Raw genomic sequence first — 25,858 nt, forward strand, 5'->3', positions numbered from 1 at the left:
CCAGAACCAGGTCCATTTTTTTTTCTTTATGCCATGTGATATTTGCAGCCTGACTCTATATCCAAAGTTTAGAGTTATGTCATAATAGCATTTTGACTTTCTGGAATGAGAACCATTGTATAATTCACATGAAAATAAGTAGACTATCAAACATTGCCAACAGTTTACCAATTAATATTCATTGCCAATTCACCAAGTACATGGTTGTACTGAAGCACTTGATTTAAGACTTCCCATATTCCTGATACTATCTGAAAAGAGGCAATTAATCTTTTACATCCAGTAGAGTCTCTAATACCTGTAGTTATATAACAAATGTTTTATAAATGAATGTATCAGTAAATGAAAAGCCCACAGACTATTTAAGTGATAAAGAAAAGGAAATTAACTTTTCTTAAGAGAAAGTATTGAAGAGGAATGACCTAACATTTATGTTGTAGATAAAATAGATTTTAACTATCATTTTCACACTAAAATATTATATTTATAAAATTGAAGTATTTTTTTTCTTGAGAGATAATCACTATTATCAGAAATACAATGCAAAAAAAAATGTTCCTTTTTGTACCAAATGACCACCCTTCTAGAATATTGGGGGAACATTTTGATATGATGAATATGGTTCTTGGGCTGGGGACGTGGCTCAAGCGGTGGCGCGATCGCCTGGCGTGTGTGCGGCCCGGGTTCGATCCTCAGCACCACATACAAACAAAGATGTTGTGTCCGCCGATAACTGAAAAATAAATATTAAAATTCTCTCTCTCTCCTCTCTCTCTCCCTCTCTCACTCTCTCTTTTAAAAAAATATGGTTCTTGTCAAACACGCTATTCCCTATGTAAATGCAAATTCATTTACAGCTGAATAGGCGATAAAGAAAATTAGAATCATTTTCCCTGAATTTTGACACAGGAAGACATCAAGGACAGCTCAGGGACTTTATCCTCTGGGGTTCCCAAGAACAAAGCCAAACCACAGCATGCTGTCTGAACCTGGAGGAAGACCACCACCCACTATAGCAGGTTTAGTCAATGGAACTTTCTTTCACCTGTAATCTTCAAAGCATCCAATAACTGATGCTTCATCCCAGGGTTCCACAGCCCAGAGCTTTCTCTTGAGTCCTCTGTGTGCCCACAGCCTGCAGCACTCTCTAGATGCTTCCCTCCTTTACTTTATCCCTCCCACCCACCTCGAGGCTTCTCCCACAACTCATTTCAGCCAAACCCTGCTCCACAGCACTTTCCATTTCACTTCACTACATTCTACATGTTGAAGAGTGATGCCACCACCTACCAGCTCCCTGTAAAAAGCCTGGAGTCAGTTTTAATTCTTCTCTCCATTATCATTGCTCCCTTTAATTCAATCATTCATCAGGTTCTGACTCTACACCTTCCCAACACCGCCTGAGCTCTTCATTCCCTTTCACCCCCAACCCCATCAGGGCTTGCGTTGGATTGCCGTCACAATCCAAATCCTTGTTTGAAGTTTTATCCTTACCTAATTTATCCCCAACACTGCCTTCAGAGTAATATTTCAAATATGTAATGTGATGATATCTCCTACTTCCTTGTTTAAAAAACATATAATGGATTTCAAAATAATAATCAATGCACCAGGCACAGTGATGCACTCCCATAGCCATAGCTACTCAGGAGACTGAGGCAGGAGGATGTCTAGAACCCAAGACTTCAAGGCCAGCCCAGGCAACATAGCCAGACTCTATTTTGGCGGGGGGGAGGGAGTCAAAGAAAAGACAGTTAAAATAACAATAATGATTAGCACATGATAGGATTTCATTTTCTTCAAGATAAAACCTAGGACCTCTGTATGGCCTTTTGCAAAGCAGGTATCAAAAATCAGAATCTGACTCTTGACTTTTAATTCTCTGCCTATATCTGCTCAACCATACCAGCCAGGAATATTAATGTGATCTCAAGGTAAATAAATAAAAGATGGTAGTTTTCCCATTCTCAACACTAATCAGATGACACTGAGGTACTATATTCAGAAAAATAAAATTATACAGTGTTTAAGAGTGTGGACTCCTAATGTGGGATGCCACAGTTTATGTCCTGGCTCCTCCACTTTACTGCTCTGAGCAGGTTTTTTAACCTTCCTTAGCTTTACCTTCTTCATAAGTCAACTGGGAATGAAGAGTATCTGTACTAGAGGGGTTGTGTTGCAACTAAATTAACTAAAGTATGCACAGTACCATTAAGTAATAAATGCCATAATGCCCATGATGCTTTAGGAGAGACAATGTGCATGGAGTATGGCTTCACAAGGTGACCGTAATAAGAAGAGAAATTGAAACTACATGGTGTGAAAAATGGTTGAACTTACATGCAGTTCACCGTGAAGAAGTGTTGCCAAGACATTACAGTTGTTCTAAACCATCTGGAAAGCAATCCAGCATGGAGAATCAGGAGCAATAATGGAACTCTGGGGAGACCAATTCCACCTCAAATTATGGAAACACTTTCCATCTACCACAATGTCTAACAATGGGAGGGGTGGCCTCCAGGGAGGGTGGGTTCCTCAACACAAGAGGTACTTAATAACTGGATAACCCCTCATTGATCATATTCCAAAAGGATTGAAGCAACAGATGCAGAGGGGAACAATAATTTCCAAGGGTCTTTTGAGTTCCACATGACAAAGGGCTTATTAAGTCATTTAACAGCAAACAGGCACTTATAGTAACTGATTGCTTTCAGTAAATTCTAAAAAGCTTAAATATTTATGTAACCAGCTTGGGTTGATCAGTCATCTCGTTTCCCTCAGTACCAAGTGAAGAGTAATTTCTAGATCTCGATTCATACCACACTATCTGAAATAATTCCCTGGCCCATGATTCATGATGGGCAGTTGTCACCCAATGCCCTGGCGGTTGCAGCTGGGTTTCCTTTTGTTTCGTACAGCAGTTCCTTAAAAAACACAATGATCATTTTCCTCCTCTACAATTTTCTTGCAGTGTTCATTTCCATTCATTAACATGTTTTTAAAGCAATATGGCAAAAGGAAGTTTAAAAGGAGCTTTATTTTGATCCCAAGCGTCAGCTTAAGTAGGATAAGAAATATCAGGAAAAAAAAAAAAAAGAAACAGGGTTATCATCTGACCTTAACAAAAGTGTTGAGATAAATCTATTAACAAGAGCCATTCAGTTGAATGTTTATTATATGCCAATAATAATTTCATTTTAAAAATAAGGAAGCAGTCTAAGCCAGGCTTAATGGTCAATCCAAAACCACGTGGTCAATAAACTGGAAAGCAGAGTCAAACCCAGAGCAGTCGGATGCCAAATTCACTGCCCTATAAAATGCATGTACGCGTGCGTGCACTATCATGCCAAAGCCCCTTTCTCACTTGTTCCAGACTCACTCCCTGCCTCACTGAGCCAAGCATGTCTCAAATCTCAGAGCCAGTGTGTCATTCTTGATGGTCCTGGACCACCTTTCACCCCAAGAAACACACTGGACTTTGAATACAGTCTAATGTTAGATTTTGTACCTGTACTTTCTTCTTTCACCTAGACTTATCCACTGACTCTGGACTAGCCAGTTACAGTGTCCCTTCCTTGTAGCTCTAGCATCCTCAAAACCAGCTCCTGGGACCTGATACTGGATGCTTTCTGAACACCTCCACAAAATAGATGTTCTCATTTAGTTGTTTAGTTATTAGTTTTGCTTTCATTGGTTCTGAATGCCCAGTACTAAGCCTGATCTTCAAGATCTGGAACACAGAGTGAAATACAAGGGACGGTGCATGGTGATAAAGGAGTAAGGATCACTGCTTTAAAAGCAAACCTCCTCATCTTCTATTTTTACTTACAGAGCAAAAACATGCAATGAAGAAACCTACTGTCCCAAATTTCTGCCAGGACTTGGTTTTCATGGCTGTTCAGACATCCAGCTACACCACATGGACCCTCCACTTCAAAAGGCTCCAAGCTCCTACCTCACACACACACACACAAATACTCATGCCAGTGAGCCTGCTCATTTGCCTCTTCCAGAAAATCTGCCCAGTGTTTTTCATTCTCTTTGGCTACCAGTTGTTACTTCTTTCAGGAAAACTGCCCTAAAGTTCACATTTATGACTCACTCCTTGAAATAGGGTACTGTGAAATCTTGGGTAATCCAAAGAAATTGGAAGCCATTAATGAATATTCGTAAACAAGCAAACTGACTAGATACATATTTTAGGGGGAAAAATCTAGAAGAATTGCATTGGGAGATATAAAGAGGAGAAACAGAAGAGGACATGATTTTTTTTTTCCTTTACTGTTTATAAAATAGAATCCAAAAAATGTTCACACATTGTAATTGGTTAACGTGTCTTTTAAGTCACATAGAATTTATATATTCCTTCTCTATCATATCTGTGCAATTTACTTATTAAAAATACCATATCACTAAGGAATGATATTGGTCATATTATTATATTGTGTGCATATATGAATATGTAACAATAAATCTCACCATTATGTACAATCATGATGCACCAATTAAGAATATGGAAAAATTTTTACAAATGAAAAGAACATTGAGCTAATAATTGTAGATGCTGTGGGATATGGTGTGCATACAGCATTGTCACCTTTTAACCATTTAACCGGGGTGACAAGCATTTCCTTCGTAAATAACATTTATCATTCCCTTGTTTTGGGAATGTTTGAACTCTTCCCTTCTAGTTCTAGAACCAGTGTCCATCCCATCTCTGCACTTTACTCCAACCCTCTACTCTCAACTCAAGTTGAGTTGGGAATGCAATGAGTGATTTTAGATTTATCATAGATATAATAACAGAGGGGGTTAGGCTCAAAAATAGCTCAAGATCAAGAATGTTTTCTACATAAATTATTAGGCAATAATAATAAAATAGTGGACTTACAATTTTTAGTGGCTATTTTGACACAGTTGTCAAAATGTTCTACTGTAAGGTAGGCCAACCAGTTAGGAGACTATTCAAGTAATTCAGGAAAGGTGGCATGATCCGCATTGACTGCCACTTAAAAAGTAGCCAGTAGCATGACCTCAGGGCCAATTACTTAATCCCTCTAAGCCTTAGCATTCTCATCTATAAAGAGGGTTAGAAATAACACATACCTCATAGGGTGATCAACTTAATGCATATAAAACCCAAAACCCATTACATGGAAAGTACTCAATAAATGAAAATACTGATTTGTTTTTGTATTTTTTTGTTGTTGCTAAAATTGATATAGTGACAGAAAACAGATTCTAGAAGTCTAAAATAGCAGGCACTAGACACTTGTGGTTACTGAACACTTCAAATGTGGTTAATATGCATTGCAGTATGTTAGAAGTATAAAATATGCACTGAATTTCAAAGCCGTAGTTTTTAAAAAGTGAATTATACAATTAATGATTTTTTGTTTTATTACATATTGAAATGATAATATTGGAGAATATTAGAAGGACTTTTTCCTGTTTAATGTATTCTTTTTCATGTGACTACTAGGAAATTGAGCACTGGATGTGTGGCTCTCATTATTTTCCTACTGGACAGAGCTTCTCTACTGCTGTTAAGATAATACTTGCACAAGTTTGGTGGCTGACAAGACAGGGCATGAGGAACAGCGGGGAGTAATGCCACCTCTAGACTTCTCCCCAAGATCACTTTTTTCATTCCCTCTGCACCTGGCACCCTTGTAACATAAGAGCAATTTCAGTAACCGCTTCTTATTGGATTGATTTAATCTTCCCAAGAAAACAACTTCACATGTTGGCTACTTCCCCTATCACAGAAGGGGCAGCTCTTCCAGTTCCCAGTGGCAAGTTTTGAATAGACTGACCAGATCTGTTCCTTTGGGGAGAGAATTTACATGCATTTGTGCCTATCCCAGATCAATGGCATATCTTCTTGCTCACTAGTGAAACAATTGTCAGAGGTAGATATGTAAGCCTTCATTTTTACAGATAAGGAAATCGAGATTGAGAGAGGTTAATTAATTCAGCACATGTCATAAAGCAGGAAGGAGTGGAAGTGAGAGGTAAAAGAAATTCTATTTCCTTGATCCCTGCTACCTCTTCCCAAGTTGACTGACCTTCTGGGGAAATCGGGTTCCCAAATTCTGACAGATACTCATCTTTTTAGGTGGTTTCCTTTGAGTTTTAAGTCCCTGATTTAGAACACAAGAATCCAAATACAAATGTATAATATGTCAAGATCATTGTAATGTTTTGAGCAACTAATAAAAAAGAAAGAATCTATATGCTACAAAATGTAGGAAATGCAAGCTCTTTAAACAAACTATTCTAAGGTATTTATATCATTAATAGAGATTCTTTGGAAACCAAATCATTAGCATATCAGATATTTTTCCATATAATTATGAAAACAGTTTTTTAAAAGGACTAAATATTTGATTTAATATTTTCAAGCATCTTTCACCATAGACTTCAAGCCATTTGAATAGATTTTTCTTTGATGAGTAGCCATCAAAAGAGAGCTACTACTCTTCTTACTATTTTTTCCTTATATCTTTAAATACAGTCTTGAACTGAAGCAAAGCAAGATGTAGAATTTAAAGTGCCTTTTCTTTGCCTGCTCAGTGCCCTTTGCATTGCAAAAGCCTGCTTTTACTATTGGACCTATTTGCTTCCAAGGGGCTTTTTACCTGCAGCCTTAAAAAAAAAAAAAACTATCCAGGAAAAAAAAATACCTACTCTAGTATTGGCATTTGGCCCAGAATATCTCTGACATATCTTCCAGCTTTAAAATGCTAGCATTCAATGATTTCTCTGAATTCTGTCTCAATTCCCTTCAGTCAAGATAATGGTATATTAATTTGACACAGGGTATATTGGCTTACATAAATAAACATTTATTTATAACATATACAAACATTCATTTACATATGTGTAAATAGCTGCATATAAGATAGCTGTAAATAATGTTAAGACTATTATTTTAATTAATTCTCACAACAAATTTTAAAGTTTGCATTAATATCTCAATTCCATAGATAAGGAAATTGGGACTCTGAAGTTAATTAACTTGCATGCAGAGCAATATTGAGAGCAAAGGAAAGAAATGGAGCTCAAATTCAGTCATCTTCAACTCCAGAGGTCTGGTTTCTTACCACTATTTCACTCAGCAATAAAAGACATGGATAAATCAAAGCAATCTTTGTCCAGTTGGCAAGACTAAAAGGCTGGATGACTCAGTTTGAGGCTGAGAACACCACGTTCATAATGCTGGTTTCCTCCAGGAATAGAGCTTTACGCATATGATCAGCAGTTGGTGCAGAGACACTACTTAATTTAATTATAGTTCATCCAATGACTACCATGGTGGGACACAGCAAGGTCTGTGACCCATATTTTCCTGATCCAAAATATCTCCCTCACAATTTGATACAACACTTGAATTGAAATCTCCATGATCAGATCATTAGCTCCCCTTTGGGAGAGAGCAGCAGTTAAAAAATTGGATTAGTGACAGGGTTCAGAGCCAATGCAGAATAGGGAGTAGAGGAAATAAGGTCAAAGAGATGATGAAACAGGACAAGATTTGTGCCCTAGATGCCAAACTCTATATGAATGTGGGTGCATAGAAATCATTTACAAGATCAATGAGGATTTTCATTTTGCCTTCCCATTTGGTGCTTAATCTCCCCTCCCTTGACTTTACTATATTTCCCAAGAGCATTACTAAACACTTCATTTAAGAAATCAACAGAACGTAAAATAGAAATTATATTTAACCAAAGACAGATTAGAAGTCAAATAAGTCAAAGGAACAGACCTTGATTGCAATTTTCCAAAGCAGAACAAAATAAAATTTTTCAAAGGAAAGGAACCTTAGAATCATCTGTTTAAATTCCTTCATGTTAGCATGAGGAATAGGTATAACAGTGAGCCAATTACCCAAGAGTTTGTGGCAGAGCTCACGCTACTTCCAGGGCTTAACCTTTCCTCCACTCCTTTCTCCATGAAAAATTAAAGACCACATTTATGATTGTTACTGAACATGTTGAACTGTGGTATGTTACACAGACCCAGTTATTTTCCAGATCTAGTATGTATTTAACCCACTCCCAAGTAATGATAATAGAATATATATAATGCTTCCATGTTGCAGAGACTTTTAATACATTATATTACATATGTTCATATATTAGCATAGATATATAAATATTGCATATACATACACATGCTATACATTATGAAACATAAAAGAAAAGAAATAAATTATGAATAATTGAGGATATGGGGGGAAAGGTACACTCTCATACACTGATGGTGGAACTACAAATTGGTGAAACCACTCTGGAAAGCAGTATGGAGATTCCTTAGAAAACTTGGAATGGAACCACCACTTGACCCAGTTATCCCAGTCCTCAGCATATACCCAAAGGACTTAAAATCTGCATACTATAGTGAAATAGCCACATCAATGTTTATAGCAGCTGAAATCACAATAACTAAGCTATGGTGCCCTTCAGCAGATGAGTGGATAAAGAAAATGTGGCACAAATGGATTATTTCTGAACCATAAAGAGAAATGAAATTATGGTATTTGCTGGTAAATAAATGGAACTGGAGATTATCATACTAAATGAAATAAGCCAATCCCCAAAACCAAAGGCCAAATAGTCTCTCTGATATGCAGATGCTGACTAACAATATGGAGGTACAGTTTCAACTTATTGAACAGGGGGAGTTGGAGGAAAGAAGGGGAATGGACATGGGAAAGACAGTAGAATGAATCAGACATAACATTCCTATGTTCATATGTGAATACACGACCACTGTAACTCCACATCATGTACAACCACAAAAATGGGAAGTTATACTCCATGAATGTATAATATGTCAAAATACATTCTACTGTCATATGTAACTAAAAAGAACAAATAAAAATTTTAAATGTAAAAAGAAGAAAAGACAACAGTAGACAGGTAGTAGAAAGCTGCCCAGGTGACACAAAGTGAGAAGCAGAGCTTGGACCTGGCCCACCTCTCCGGGTTGTACCTTCTTGCCTTCTGCTCACTGCTGCCATATTCTTCTACCACATCTCATCTTCCCTTTCTCTGTAAATGTAATATGAATGCAAACTGCAATACTCAAGGAATAAATAAGCTGAATATTGCCACTATTATTGAGCAAGCATTTCTTTGATAGGGATTTTTGTACTTGGTGGGCCTAGCAAAAAATATACAGTGAGAGAGATCATTTGTTGTGCACTTGAACAGGGCTGCACTAAAATTCTGGCTTCACCACTTAATAGCTATGTGGTCTGGGAAATTTTACTTGCTTTTCTGAATATCAGTTTTGTCTGGTAAATAGAAAGGACTCTCACAAGAGTTACTCTCAGTGTTAAATGAAATAACGCATGTAAATGCATTATTTATATAGGTCTAGAAAAGTGACTCCCATGCTTATGCATGTTGTTGCCATCTCCAGTTCTTATATATAAAGAGCTAGTATAGTTTAACTCCCTTGATTCTCAATTGAAGTAGAAGAGCTAAGCCACGGGCACTGAGAAGGAACGGATAATTTCAGCATGAATTTGTCATCAGTAGCAATCTAAAAGGCACGCTTAAGCTGTGAGCAGGGTTTTTTTTTTTACACCAGCTGTGCATGTGTGATGCCCAATAGAGTGAAATGTTTAACAATTAAACTAGCTTTAAATATGTAGCATGGAAGGAATGAAACTGAATATCAGTTGTGATTATCCACTTGAAAAGCTCATTAAGAAATGAATTATGGAATAGTGGACGAATTAAGACCATGTGGAAATGTGTTCTCCATTTCTGCAAAGTGTTTTTTTTTCTTTTTTTAAAAATGAATCAAACAGAATGGCTTGATGTATCAGTATGACCAATTTTGGGGGAAAACTGGAAAAAAACTAACATTTACTGAGTGCCTACTTAATGCCATATATTATTTCAAATCATCCACATGGCAATCCGGTATGATATCTGTTATTATTCTGTTTTTCTTGATGAGGAAAAGGAGGCTCAGGGAAGTTTAACAATGTATTTATGTTACATAATCACTAGATCAGAGAGTTGGGATTTCATCCTGACACTAATTTCAAAGCTCTGTCAACTAAACTTTGAGATGATCATTTCCCATTGACATATGACTACAGACATGAGGCAAACATGCATAACAGTCTTTTATTGATAATACCCATCCACATTTGTCTGACCAGTCTGTTTCCCACTCTAGACCATGATTTCTCCAAAATGAGGGTCATTACCTGTTGTGTCCATCACTATAGCCCCAAATCCAAACTCAGTGCTCGCCACAGAGTGACGTCTTCAACAAATATCTGTTGGAGAAATAAAAGCTGAATCAACTAAATGGATAGGGTTTAACTCATTAGTCACCTTTTTACAGATAGTGAAGCTGGGGACATGACAGTGCTTTCCTGTAGTTAAAGGGTTACTCAATGACAGAAGGAAGATTAGAATCCCTGAGCTTCTGAGGCAAAAAAAAAAAAAAAGGAATAATAAGAAGAAGCCCATTGCTGAGCTCAATGAGCCAAACACTAGCAGGCTAAAGGGCTGGTACAATACTTAACATCCGTCCTGCTGAAACTGAAGTCATACACATCATGAACACACGAACAACAGTTGATCTATGTCACATGTGACAGGGGTCACAAGTGACCACCACCCCACCTCTAGTCAAGGAATCCATTCACAGTTACCCCAGTAAATGAAAGGCAATCTGCAATAAAAGTCTAAAAAATGACTTATTCTCTTATTTGATTCTTCTCAAAGAAGCAACAGAATTCAGCAATGCACTTCCTCCTTACCTCTGCAAAATGGTAGCAAATGACCTGGCTACTCTGTCTCCTAGACATTAAATGGAGAGAAAGGCCTTCTTCATTCCTGTTATAAGGCATTGTCCAGTAGTCATTGTCCAGTGGTACTTTCTTGCTCCCCAAATGACAACAACAACAGTCAAGGGATGAGTCAAAAACAAGACCCCACAAAAGAAATAGAGAATAAGAAGAACCAAGAAAGTATCATCCTCTTTATCAAGAATGGAAAGCAGATTTAGAAGGAAATGACCAATGATATAAAATTGAGCGTGTTGAGAGGTTAAGTAACATGTGGAAAGAAAAGGAACAATTTAAGATTCCCACTGAGAAGTCATAGCAGTCTTGAATAGAGCAGGTCCAGTATCTAGAATAGACTTGTTATTCTGACTCCTCTATAGACTATGCACTGCTTAGATGCAGGACTGAATGTCTTGGCACCCACGGTATGCAGTTCAGTGCTTGGCATGTAGGAGGCACTTAATAAATATTTGGCAAATGGATGCACAAATGAATGAACTAAAATAAGGTAAAGTGAGTAGTTGATTTTGGAGGAAAATATCCAAATGGCATTTAAAACTGCTCGTAATAAGTACCAACGTTTTCTAAATTAAATCACTAGATCTAAAATTATCACCATACATTTGGCTTCTCCCCAAAAAAGCCCTGAAGCCAAAACAACTCGACTCCTAGGGAGAACATATAATTTGCTGTCTGCAAAATAAAATCTCACACATCAGAAGCAACCCTAAATTTCTGTGCTCAGAGTGACCTTTTGGGCTTCCACTGTGATGTCATTAGTGTCACAATTTTATGCAAGATTAGGCATGTAATTATGTGTTAAATAGTTCTGTTGGCTCCTGCTCTCATTCAATAAAGGAAAGTGCATTAAGAGTCTCCCATATGCATAGCTCAAGGCCACTGACACCAGAAAACTGCATCTACTTTGCTCTCGTCCTTGCAGCTGTCACCTCAAGGCCCAACACTGAGAGGAATTGAGAAGCCACTGCACAGAGTTGCACTTGACGAACCACTACTCTCCAGAGGAAGCTTCTAGAGACAGGGGTATTTATAAAGGATTTCACTTAGGTGAATTAAGAACCTGAGAGGTTGTGGCAGTTTTTCTCACCTTGGTGGCACATCACAATCACCTGGACAGCTTTTTTAAAAAACACACCAAAGTCAGAGATCCACCCACAGAAGTTCTCATTGTTCAGGGATGAGCCCAACACCAATATTTTTCAAAAGTTCACCCAGGTGATTTTAATGTGTCACCGGCCTTCAGAGGCCCTACCTTCATGCTCCTCTTGCTCAGGATGGGTATCAGAATTTAGGCTAAAGGGGAAGTACTGCAGATTTTATCATCTCGATATTTCCTCTGACAGCTACCAGGCCCATTGGACCAAAGAAAGAAAAGAAAATCAATACTCTCAATGTACAAGTACAAAGAGGCTTAATTGGATTTTGTTTACAAAGAGAAAAATCCAATCCATCTGCTTTTAAGTATAATAATAGGGAGGGGGGAAGAAGAAGCATACTAATGTTTAGTATGTACCTATTATGTGCTATGATCTACTTAGGTTGTTTTGCATGTATTGTCCCATTTAATCATCCGAGCAACCTGGAAGGACAAGTATTATTATTCCCATTTTTTACAGTTGAGGAAACTAAAACACAAAGATGTTAAATTGGCTTGTCCAATGTCCCAGCGATGGTAGGTGGTGACGCCACAGGGCAAACAAACAAATAGCCCCATCTGTGTTCTTGCTCCTCTTCTCATTAGGCCATGCTGCCCTTTCCAAAGGGCTTTTTGAATGATAATTCAGCAAGCAACAGAAACTTGCTGTCCAAGTCAATGAAAGGAACAGTGGGAACATGACATTCCAGAGAAGGAAAGAAAGGGAATAATGAGGAGTAAAAAGAAGGAATAACATCCCAAGATAAGAAAAGGGTCAGGAAGGAGAGGTTAGCAGTAGACAGCACCAGTGTCACATGATATGATAGATACTTAGAGGTCAAGTCAGAAAACACAACCAGTGTGTTGCTATGTGTCCTGCATTGTACCATAGATGTGTAAGGGACAGACCTGCCTTGGAGATGCTCAGCCTACCTAGCAGGGAAGGCAGATTTGTGCACATGCAGGAGAAACTGCACCTTGCTCTAGCAGAAGCAGAGATGAGGAAGCTGCTTGTATGTGTCAGAGAAGGCTTTGCAGAAGAGGGGACATCCAATATGGCTTGGAAACAGCATAGCTCCTTCACCATATAATGGAACAGCAGTAGAGGGGGTGGGCAGGGTGCGGCTGAGTGAATGGCAGGAGCTGAATCAAGGAAGCAGAAGCTAGCAAGGAGTAGGCTGAGACTTCAAAGGGACACTTTATAAATTCTTGAGACAAAGAAATCTCACCACAGACTCACTGATGATTTGGTCAGTTAGGATTTCTGATTTTCAGATATGTCCTCATCATACAGTAGTGGCTCTGCCAGGTTCACCCCATTCCTAGATGGGTTAGTGATGGCCTGAGACCCATGTCTCCAGCTGCCCCACTGCCACAAGCATAACAGGTCTCTGTTTCACTCTAGGATTCCAAACTGCAAAATTTACTCAAGTACTTTTTTTTGTTGTTTGTTTCTCTGCATCACTTTTCTAATCACAATTCACATGAAATGTTCCTTGTCTTATAAAGTGAGCAGAGTTGAGTTAATTACTTAAGGAGTTCAAGAGGACTGCCTTTGAGCTAGGAAGAAATCTCCAAACCAGCTTCCATTAACATATTTTAAATTCTGGGAGTTTCTTTGAAGCCTGGAAATTTTTCCTCAACCTCTGCAGAATCTTTATATTGTTGTCCTTAAAGCAGCTCCTCACTTTCATCTTAATTAACAATGAACTTAGCAAATTTTAAATAAAAGTTTGTCTTTATGAAAGAAAACTGCAGTGGAGAAACTCCAAATCCACTTATTGGAGTAACCTGAGGAGATGTTAAGTCCTTCCCAACGAGCTTTAGACAGTCAATTAGAATAAATGTATCTTTCATCTCCCCTTTGTCTATCATCTTAAAACAACAGAGCCAAGATTCAGCACTGCAGTAATGGCACGCAGCTGAAAAGTATCCTAAATACACTGAAATCGCTAAAACCTTTCGCTTTGAATCATTTCAAACCATTTGCAATTCTATGGTGTGTCTGTTAAATTCTGGCTAATAGCCAGCTGCAGGGCAGTGCTTATAAATTTATTGCTTTACCTACGCTCAAATTGTGCCATTTTTCTTTGTCTATCCCACACCCCCACTTCGTTGAAAGAATAACTAATGTGATCAGATTGCACCAGGGTCCATGTCAAAAAAAAAACTCCAAGAGTTTATACCAATCCTCATTCTTAGGAAATTACTCAGTCAACTTAGATTAAAATCATTCTCATGCCCCGAAGGCTAACCGGTTTCAATAACGCATTTAATCCCTATTCTATTGGATATTTTAAAGATGTTCAAAAAGGAACATAAATAACTTTAAATAACCCAGATCCATGTCATTTAAAGAGATAGAAGATTCAATTTTTAAATCTTCCTAAAACTGTCTAGGTTATCCATTCAGGTGGTCCTTTCATCCCTTCATTTCCCTGGGATACCAAGGGAGAAGGATGACTTCTTACACCTTTACTGACTATTAAGGCTTTGCTACCTCCCACAGCTCCTGCACCTTAACCTTCTAGTCCTGACCCAAGGGTTGTAGACAGTGATCTACTCTTAGGACCTGTTCTCAGGAAGTCAATGCACCATGACTTAATATATGCTTACATTCATTCTTCAATTTACTGAATCACAAAATACTGGCGCTAAGAACAAATTTAAAGGTTATCTGTTTCAAACTCTCCATGGTACAAAGTTATTTAAAATAATACTCAGCCCTAGAGAGGTTAAGTGACTTTCTCAAGGTCAGACAGCTAGGTAGTGATGAAGTGGACTTATAACCAATGACATACTCTGAGTACATACCCTAAGCCTTTGCCCAGTGTAGCTGCAAATCAGCAGTACTGTCATCACCCAGGAGAGGGTGTTACCCATGCAGAACCTTGGGCCCTGCCACAGACCCATGGAATCAGAATCAGCATTGGCACAGAGCCCCAATTCAAATGCATACTACAGCTTAAAAGCACTGGGCTGGAGCAGGAGGCCAGCAACTATGGGTTTGAAGCCCAGCTCCACCTCTTCTAAATGTAAGCAAATATCTGAATCTCTTGAGAGCATCACTCATAATTTGAAAATAATAGTACTGCTTACCTTCCAGGGTTTTCATGGTATAAGCATAACATGGATATCTGCACAGGCCTCTCATGATGTGTGCATAGCTATTAGCTGCAACGTGCCTGGCATATAGTAGCTAATAGAGTATACAGTCACCAATATTATTTCTAGTCTCACATTTATCATTAATACTGTGCTTTAACTGATAAGAAAGACACTATTGACTTGCACCTGTGAAGGAATCACCTTTCTGCCTTCCTTTTTTCAAATGTATCAAATATCATTTTTTTAGAGTTCATAAAAATTTAATTTTTTATCTTTTTTTAATTTGTTCTTTTTAGATATACATGACACTGGAGTGAATTTTGACATATTATATATACATGGAGTATAACTTATTCTAATTAGGATCCCATTTCTTGTGGTTGAACATGATAATAGACTTTATCTCACTCCAGTCAGAATGGCAATTATCAAGAATACAAGTAACAATAAATGTTGGCAAGGATATAGGAGAAAAGTTTCATTTGTACATTGCTAGTGGGACTACAAACTGCTACAACCACTCTAGAAAGCAATATGGAAATTCCTCAGAAAACCTGGAATGGAACCACCATTTAACCCAGTTATCCCAGTCCTTGGTTTATACCCAAAGGACTTAAAATCAGCATACTACAGTAATGCAGCCACATCAGTGTTTATTGCAGCTCGATTCTCAATAGCTAAGCTATGGAACAAACCCAGGTGCCCTTCAACAGATGAATGGATAAAGAAAATGTGGTATATATACACAATGGAATATCACTCAACCATAAAGAAGAATGAAATTTTGGCATTTATTGGTAAACAGATGAAACTGGAGAATACAGGCTGAGTGAAATAAGCCAATCCCCCCACCAAAAAAAAACAAAGGCCAAAAGTTCTCTCTGATATGTGGATGTTAACCCACAATAATGGAGCAGGGGAGTACAGAGTACTTTGGATTAGACAAAGGGGAATGAAGGGAAGGGAGAGGGGATGGGAATAGGAAAGACAGTAGGATGAATCAGACATAACTTTTTCATTTGTTCATATATGAATACACTACCATATCAAATATCATCTTAGCTCTTATATTTGATTAATATATCTATGATATTTCATATTTCCTCCTCTACAGAAAGTTATTATTATGTAGAAAATAAATAATAATAATAATAATAGCTAACTCTTTAGTGCTATTTGGAGATGAAATATCTTCTCCTAAAGTCAAGACATAATCAAAAGAACACAGCATTCCTATAATTCCTTGCCTCTTGAGTCTATAAACCTGACCTCTAGGAGCCACTGAGTATCTGGAGCCACTGCTGCTAGACTTTATCAGACAGTGTCTCAACTGCCAGGAGCTGAACCCACAGCATTGGCAGAGCACAGTTAAAAGATGATAGTTTGTCTCACATCTCAGCATCAAGGGAAAATGTTGGAGAGGAAAGGGAAAGTAGAATTTTAGTAACCAACTCTGAACAAAAATTCTAAGGGAAATAGGACATACTATAGGGTATGAAACCATACCAATATTATATTTTGAAGGAGACAATACAGGGGAAATAGGATTTTTTTTTTTTTTTTTTGTACTGGGGATTTGAACCCAGGGGCGTTTAACCACTGAGTCACAACCCCAACCCATTTTGTTTTTTTAAGACAGGGTCTCACTAAGTTGCTTAGGGCCTCACTAGGTTACAAAGGCTAGTTTTTTTTTTATTGGTTATTCAAAACATTACAAAGATTGCAGAATCACGTCGGTTACACATCCACATTTTTACATAATGCCATAATAGTAACTGTTGTATTCTGCTACCTTTCCTATCCTCTACTATCCCCCCTCCCCTCCACTCACATCTTCTCTCTCTACCCCATCTACTGTAATTCATTTCTCTCCTTATTTTTTCCCATTCTCCTCACAACCTCTTATATGTAATTTTGTATAACAATGAGGGTCTCCTTCCATTTCCATGCAATTTCCTTTTTCTCTCCCTTTCCCTCCCACCTCATGATTCTGTTTAATGTTAATCTTTTCCTCCTGCTCTTCCTCCCTGCTCCGTTCTTAGTTGCTCTCATTATATCAAAGAAGACATTTGGTATTTGTTTTTTAGGGATTGGCTAGCTTCACTTAGCATAATCTGCTCTAATGCCATCCATTTCCCTGCAAATTCCATGATTTTGTCATTTCTTAGTGCTGTGTAGTACTCCATTGTGTATAAATGCCACATTTTTTTATCCATTCATCTATTGAGGGGCATCGGGGTTGGTTCCACAGTATAGCTATTGTGAATTGTGCTGCTATGAACATCGATGTGGCAGTATTCCTGTAGTACGCTCTTTTAAGGTCTTCAGGGAATAGTCCGAGAAGGGCAATAGCAGGGTCAAATGATGGTTCCATTCCCAACTTTCCCAGGAATCTCCAAACTGCTTTCCAAATTGGCCGCACCAATTTGCAGTCCCACCAGCAATGTACAAGTGTACCCTTTTCCCCACATCCTCGCCAGCACTTGTTGTTGTTTGACTTCATAATGGTTGCCAATCTTACTGGAGTGAGATGGTATCTTAGGGTGGTTTTGATTTGCATTTCTCTGACTGCTAGAGATGGTGAGCATTTTTTCATGTACTTGTTGATTGATTGTATGTCCTCCTCTGAGAAGTGTCTGTTCAGGTCTTTGGCCCATTTGTTGATTGGGTTATTTGTTTTCTTATTGTTTAATTTTTTGAGTTCACAAAGGCTAGTTTTGAACTTGCAATCCTCCTGCCTCAGCCTCTTGAGCCTCTGGGATTACTGCGCCTGACAGGAAACAGGATCTTAACATAAAAACCATAGCCCCCTAAAGCAGTGGCTTGAGTCTAGCAAAGCATTAGAAATAATGACGAAGCTTTTAAAAAATGGAATGCAAATTTCTGAAGGAGGGACCAGATATCAGAGTTTTTAAAAAGATTCCCAGTTGATTTCATTGTGCAGCCAGCATGGAGAGCCAGTCCCCGAGGCAACAAAAAACCTGGTGTTATTTAAGAAAGTCAATCCACTGAGAGCTATTGGTTGCTAATACAAAGTTCCAGAACTCAAAGGAATAGATTTAACCATAATGCATACCTCTTCTAGGTCTTTTCGCCATTCCTCCAGGACTTCCATCACAAGGAAAGGAGACTCTGGACCACCATCTTCTAAGATGTTCATATGGACCAGTGGCCGGACTTCCTCATCTTACAGACACGATGAGAAAAGGTAACTGCACTGGGACCCTGGGCACTTGTCAGAAGGTTTTACCTGGCTGCAGAGAGGATGGTGACCAGGAAACACTAGGCAACTGAGCTTTGTGTCTTGAGATGTTGGGATGGGCTCTTTACTGAAGGAGCAGGGGTTTAGACACTGATCTGCCTTCTCCTCTGATGTTGCATGCACCACATGGCTTTGTGAATGCTGTCCCCTGTCAGAACTGACCTTCATACACACACACACACACACACACACACACACACACACACACACACACGCCACTCTTAGCTAACTTTAGTTCTGCCTTTTGATATCCAACCACAATCCCTACCCTTCCCCCAGCCCCATGATCCTCTTTACCTGAACAGACTGTTTTACTCTCTGTCGAATTTCCAGACCTTTGTACCTTAACTGGCACACAGTAGATGCTCAATAAATGCTGGCTGATGTGAAGAAATCCTGTTTCTGTAGCACTGGACATGTGGTAGGGAAGGAAAGCAGAAACTGTGAGAGGACTCAAAGAGGACAAGACAAATTCAAAGAGCCCTCGGAATCGTTGCATGGATAACCCGGGAGCAGGGAAGGAATGAGGGAGCAAGAAGAAAGGCAAAGGGGCAAATGCAGATTAATGAGAGAAAGAGTGGCATCTGCAGATCAGTCCAACCGTCTTAATGGGGTTGAAGGAGTAGATGTTTCCATAAAATTCTAGAAGCATTTTTAAATATTTAGTTTCTCTCCATTTGTTCTCTTCTTCCTCATCTCTCTTCCCCATTGACCTTGTACAATTGGTTCAGGTGAAACTAAATTTTAAACATAACTTCCTTTACCAGCACAGAGCAGCTGAAGCAAGTGGCACATCAGGCAGATAAATGGTGCTGGGCCCTGGAAGGACCGGAGGGAGGTTTAGCTGAATATTGTTTTGAGGGATTATTTTCCCCCTCAAAACTCAAATGGCCCTGCAGATAAAATTCCTTTGAAAAATTCCAAAAGCAAAGTTGTTCACAATGATTATTGCAAGTAAAATTTTGGAAGCCATTTCAGTGTCACAATAAAAAGCACGTTTAGTCATACTGTAATATATCGCTTAGCACTTTAAAGGGCTTCAACATAATATTAACTGGAAAAAAAATACAAGTTTAAAAATTGCATATAAACAATCACTGCATCCTCGGAACACACATAACAAGCAAACATCCGGAAGGAAAACAGTTTTCATTTCTCTATTTCCCAAATGCTTTGTAATATGTTATGTTTCCTTAATTATGGAAAAATAATTATGTGATGTTTAAATAAAATTACAACCCACAAGGCAACTAGTATTTGCACATAGTCCCAGGGCTCCTCACGACAACAAGCAGATCCCTGAAAATTCACTCCTTATTCATCTTTAGGTTTTCACCTGCTTTTTCTCAATACTTAATTAAATTATTTTTCATTTGCTTTCAAGGTGAATCATCTTTCAACACAATCTTTACCGTCACATTTTAAAGTTTCAAGTGTCATTTTAAAATTTCACGTTTTGTATGTAATTTTCTCCTTGTTGTGGTTGTTGTTTTGTTTAAAAGGCTGTTATCAGTGCCAAAGGGTAAGAGAGTTGGTTTTACAATTCAGGGGTCGTAACCAAATCCTAGGGTTTTGTTGCCCCACAGGAATATTATGACCGTCAATGATCAGTCCTCCTGAAATTCTGAAGTCTTTATCAGAGTGGGTAAACGATAATATAACCCTTTCACCTCCTATTTAATTTCATCACATATTTTTAATACATTTTATATTCTTTTATGTAGAAATCACTGAGTACTGCTTGTTCTACATAAACTACCCTGCTATTATGCCCATTTTACAGATGAGAAAGTGCAGGGTCAGGGTTTTGAAATAACCTTAAGTGTCCAACAACCAACTAGGATAGAATCCAAATCTGAAACCAAGCTCAAACTCTCTCTGCTGCACCCCAACAGCCTTACCAAGGTTCTTGTCAAAAATGAGAAATGCAGAGCAACAGTGAACAGTCAAACCCACAAGGGGACATCATCATGTTAAAATAGAGTTGAAAGTTATATATCAAAGAAGATAATAAACATATGATGATATACTGGCAATATTGATGGAGTTTAAAAGGAACAAATGCTTAGTGTTCTGCATCAATAAGATTCTATGACAAATTAACTGCTTTAGTTTTTTTTTTATTTTCAAAGATGATCTCAGTAACTATGGGATTTAAAATAATTAAAATATTTTTTATAGCAACAGCTGCTTTTATTTTATTTTTTTTCTTTTTTTATTGGGTGTTCACAACATTACAAAGCTCTTGACATATCATATTTCATACATTAGATTGAAGTGGGTTATGAACTCCCAATTTTACCCCAAATGCACAATGCAGAATCACGTCGGTTACACATCCACAATTTTACATAATGCCCTATTAGTGACTGTTGTATTTTGCTACCTTTCCTATCCCCTAATATCCACCCTCCCCTTCCCTCACATCTTCTCTCTCTACCCCATCTACTGTAATTCATTTCTCTCCTTGTTAATTTTCCCATTCCCATCACAACCTCTTATATGTAATTTTGTATAGCAATGAGGTTCTCCCTTCATTTCCATGCAATTTCCCTTTTCTCTCCCTTTCCCTCCCATCTCATGTCTCTGTTTAAAGTTAATCTTTTCTTCCTGCTCTTCCTCCCTACTCTGTTCATAGTTGCTCTCATTATATCAAAGAAGACATTTGGTATTTGTTTTTTAGGGATTGGCTAGCTTTACTAAGCATAATCTGCTCTAGTGCCATCCATTTCCCTGCAAATTCTATGATTTTGTCATTTTTTATTGCTGCATAGTACTCCATTGTATATAGATGCCACATTTTTTTTTATCCATTCATCTATTGAAGGGCATCTGGGTTGGTTCCACAGTCTAGCTATTGTGAATTGTGCTTCTATGAACATCGATGTGGCAGTATCCCTGTAGCATGCTCTTTTAAGGTCTTCAGGGAATAGTCCAAGAAGGGCAATAGCAGGGTCAAATGGTGGTTCCATTCCCAGCTTTCCCAGGAATCTCCAAACTGCTTTCCAAATTGGCCTCACCATTTTGCAGTCCCACCAACAATGTACAAGTGTACCCTTTTCTCCACATCCTCGCCAGCACTTGTTGTTGTTTGACTTCATAGTGGCTGCCAATCTTACTGGAGTGAGATGGTATCTTAGGGTGGTTTTGATTCACATTTCTCTGACTGCTAGAGATGGTGAGCATTTTTTCATGTACTTGTTGATTGATTGTATGTCCTCCTCTGAGAAGTGTCTGTTCAGGACCTTGGCCCATTTGTTGATTGGGTTATTTGTTATCTAATTGTCTAATTTTTTGGGTTCTTTGTATACTCTGGATATTAGGGCTCTATCTGAAGTGTGTGGAGTAAAGATTTGTTCCCAGGATGTAGGCTCCCTATTTACCTCTCTTATTGTTTCTCTTGCTGAGAAAAAACTTTTTAGTTTAAGTAAGTCCCATTTGTTGATTCTTGTTATTAACTCTTGTGCTATGGGTGTCCTATTAAGGAATTTGGAGCCCGACCCCACAATATGTAGATCGGAGCCAACTTTTTCTTCTATCAGGCACAGAGTCTCTGATTTGATATCAAGCTCCTTGATCCATTTTGAGTTAACTTTTGTGCATGGCAAGAGAAAGGGATTCAGTTTCATTTTGTTGCATATGGATTTCCAGTTTTCACAACACCATTTGTTGAAGATGCTATCCTTCCTCCATTGCATGCTTTTAGCCCCTTTATCAAATATAAGATAGCTGTAGTTTTGTGGATTAGTCTCTGTGTCCTCTATTCTGTACCATTGGTCCACCCGCCTGTTTTGGTACCAGTACCATGCTGTTTTTGTCACTATTGCTCTGTAATATAGTTTGAAATCTGGTATCATTATACCGCCTGATTCACACTTCCTGCTTAGAATTGCTTTTGCTATTCTGGGTCTTTTATTTTTCCATATGAATTTCATGATTGCTTTATCTATTTCTACAAGAAATGCCGTTGGGATTTTGATTGGTATCGCATTAAACCTATAGAGAACTTTTGGTAATATCGCCATTTTGATGATGTTGGTTCTGCCTATCCATGAACAGGGTATATTTTTCCATCTTCTAAGATCTTCTTCTACTTCTCTCTTTAGGGTTCTGTAGTTTTCATTGTATAAATCTTTCACCTCTTTTGTTAGGTTGATTCCCAAGTATTTTATTTTTTTTGAGGATATTGTGAATGGAGTGTTTTTCCTCATTTCCGTTTCAGAAGTTTTGTTGCTGATATACAGAAATGCCTTTGATTTATGCGTGTTGATTTTATATCCTGCCACTTTGCTGAATTCATTTATTAGTTCTAGTAGTTTTTTGTAGATCCTTTTGGGTCTTCTAGGTATAGGATCATGTCGTCCGCAAATAGTGATAATTTAAGTTCTTCTTTTCCTATTTTTATGCCTTTAATTTCTTTTGTCTGTCTAATTGCTCTGGCTAGTATTTCAAGGACTAAATTAAATAGAAGTGGTGAGAGAGGGCATCCCTGTCTTGTTCCAGATTTTAGAGGGAATGCCTTCAACTTTTGTCCATTCAGAATGATGCCAGCCTGAGGCTTAGCATATATAGCTTTTACAATGTCGAGGTAAGTTCCTGTTATCCCTAGTTTTTCTAATGTTTTGAACATAAAGGGATGCTGTACTTTGTCAAATGCTTTCTCTGCATCTATCGAGATGATCATATGGTTCTTATCTTTAAGTCTATTGATGTGGTGAATAACATTTATTGATTTCCATATGTTGAACCATCCTTGCATCCCAGGGATGAATCCTACTTGATCATGGTGCACTATTTTTTTGATGTGTTTTTGTATTCGATTCGCCAGAATTTTATTGAGGATTTTTGCACCTAGGTTCATTAGAGATATTGGTCTGTAGTTTTCTTTCTTTGAGGTGTCTTTGTCTGGTTTTGGAATCAGGGTGATGTTGGCCTCATAGAATGAATTTGGAAGAGCTCCCTCTTTTTCTATTTCCTGAAATAACTTGAAAAGTATTGGTATTAATTCTTCTTTAAAGGGTTTGTAAAACTCCACTGTATACCCATCCGGTCCTGGGCTTTTCTTGGTTGGTAGTCTTTTGATGGCTTCTTCAATTACATCCATTGATATTGGACTGTTCAAATTGTGTGTATCCTCCTGACTCAGTCTGGGCAAATCATATGACTTAAGAAATTTATCGATGTCTTTACTATCTTCTATTTTATTGGAATATAGGTTTTCAAAATAATTTCTAATTGTCTTCTGTATTTCTGTAGCATCTGTTGTGATATTGCCTTTTTCATGCTGTATGTTAGTAATTTGAGTTCTCTCTCTTCTTCTCTTCCTTAGCATGGCTAAAGGTCTGTCGATCTTATTTATTTTTTCGAAGAACAAACTTTTAGTTTTGTTAATTTTTTCAATAGTTTCTTTTGTTTCAATTTCATTGATTTCCGCTCTAATTTTAATTATTTCTAGCCTTCTGCTACATTTGCTGTTGTTTTGCTCTTCCTTTTCTAGGGCTTTGAGATGAAGTATGAGCTCATTTATTTGTTGGTTTTTTCTTTTTTTGAGGAATGACCACCAGGCGATGAATTTTCCTCTTAAAACTGCTTTCATTGTGTCCCATAGATTCCGATATGTTGTGTCTGTATTTTCGTTTATCTCTAAGAATTTTTTGATTTCCTCCTTTATGTCTTCTGTAACCCATTGATCATTCAGTAACATATTGTTCATTTTCCATGTGATGTAGGATTTTTCCTTCCTTCTTTTATCATTGATTTCCAGTTTCATTCCACTATGATCAGATAAAATTCATGGTATTATCTCCACCCCTTTATATTTACTGAGGGTTGCCCTATGGCATAATATATGGTCTATTTTTGAGAAGGATCCATGTGCTGCTGAGAAAAAAGTATATCCATTTGATGATGGTTGATCTATTCTATATATGTCAGTTAGGTCTAGGTTATTGATTGTGGTATTGAGTTCTATAGTTTCTTTATTCAACTTTTGTTTGGAGGATCTGTCCAATGGTGAGAGAGGTGTGTTGAAGTCACCCATAATTATTGTGTTGTGGCCTATTTGATTCTTGAACTTGAGGAGAATTTGTTTTATGAATGTCGCAGCACCATTATTTGGTGCATAAATATTGATAATTGTTATGTCTTCTAAGTGAATGGTTCCTTTTAACAGTATATAATGTCCTTCTTTATCCCTTTTGATTAACTTAGTCTTGAAGTCGATTTTATTCGATATGAGGATGGCCACCCCTGCTTGCTTATGAGGACTGTGTGCGTGGTATATTTCTTCCCATCCTTTCACCTTCAGCCTGTGTATGACTTTTCCAATCAGATGTGTCTCCTGGAGGCAGCATATTGTTGGATTTGTTTTTTTAATCCATGATACCAGCCTATGTAGCTTTATTGGAGAGTTTAAGCCATTAACATTCAGAGTTACTATTGATATATGATTTGTACTTCCAGCCATGTTTGATTATTTATCCTTTTTTAAAAAAATTTAGTTTGTTTTTCCATGATTATCTTTCCCCTCACCCTCTGTATTTATGGAGGCACTTCCCACTGATGGTTTTGGTTATTGTTTTTCATTTCTTCCTCGTGTAGTGTTTTGCTCAAAATGCTTTGCAATGCTGGTTTTCTGGCTGCAAATTCTTTTAACTTTTGTTTATCATGAAAGATTTTTATTTCGTTGTGATACCTGAAGCTTAATTTTGCTGGGTACAGAATTCTTGGTTGGCATCCATTGTCTTTCAGTGTTTGAAATACGTTGTTCCAGGATCTTCTCGCTTTCAGCATCTGTGATGAAAAATCCGTTGTTAACCTTATTGGTTTGCCCTTGAATATAATCTGCCTCCTTTCTCTTGTAGCTTTTAATATTTTCTCTTTGTTCTGTATATTGGATATCTTCATAACAATGTGTCTTGGCGTTGGTCTACTGTGATTTTGTGTGCTCGGTGTCCTGTATGCATCTTCAATTTGTATATCTGTTTCCTTTTTTATTTCTGGAAAGTTTTCTGTAATTATTTCATTCAGCAGGTTACTCATTCCCTTGGTTTGAATCTCTGTACCTTCTTCTATCCCGATGACTCGTAAGTTTGGTTTTTTTATGTTATCCCATAACTCTTGGATGTTTTTTTCGTGATTTTTTACCAGCCTTTCTGAGTTGGCTAGACTCTTTTCAAGATGATATATTTTGTCTTCATTATCTGACGTTCTGGCTTCTACTTGCTCCACTCTGTTAGTGATACTCTCAATTGAGTTTTTAATTTGGTTTATGGTTTCCTTCATTTCTAGAATTATTGTTTGATTATTTTTTTATAATCTCTATCTCCTGATAAAGATGCTTAACTTCTTCTTTTAGCTGTTTATGTAATTCATTCTCAATGTGTTCTTTCGCTGCTTGAATTTGCTGTCTCGTATCCTCTTTAAGGTTCCATTCCATCTGTCTAAGGTGTTCCTTGAGTTCTTTATATGACCATTTTTCTGATGACTCTAGGTCCTCCTGAATATTTAG

The 25,858-nt window shown here is 37.7% G+C and overlaps 1 protein-coding gene across 1 annotated transcript in view; it reads left to right on the plus strand.

The window, feature by feature from the left end:
• The window catches only part of KCNMB2 (potassium calcium-activated channel subfamily M regulatory beta subunit 2), a 269,712-nt gene that overhangs the window by 212,702 nt on the left and 31,152 nt on the right, over positions 1-25,858 (plus strand). The window contains exon 2 of the mRNA XM_081302728.1: positions 18,172-18,294. Coding sequence (XP_081158854.1) covers positions 18,239-18,294 — 56 coding nt within the window. The 5' untranslated portion in view covers positions 18,172-18,238. The remainder of the gene's footprint in view (positions 1-18,171; positions 18,295-25,858) is intronic.

This window comes from Spermophilus citellus (assembly GCF_964194105.1).
Source record: "Spermophilus citellus genome assembly, chromosome: 7".
NCBI lineage: Eukaryota > Metazoa > Chordata > Mammalia > Rodentia > Sciuridae > Spermophilus > Spermophilus citellus.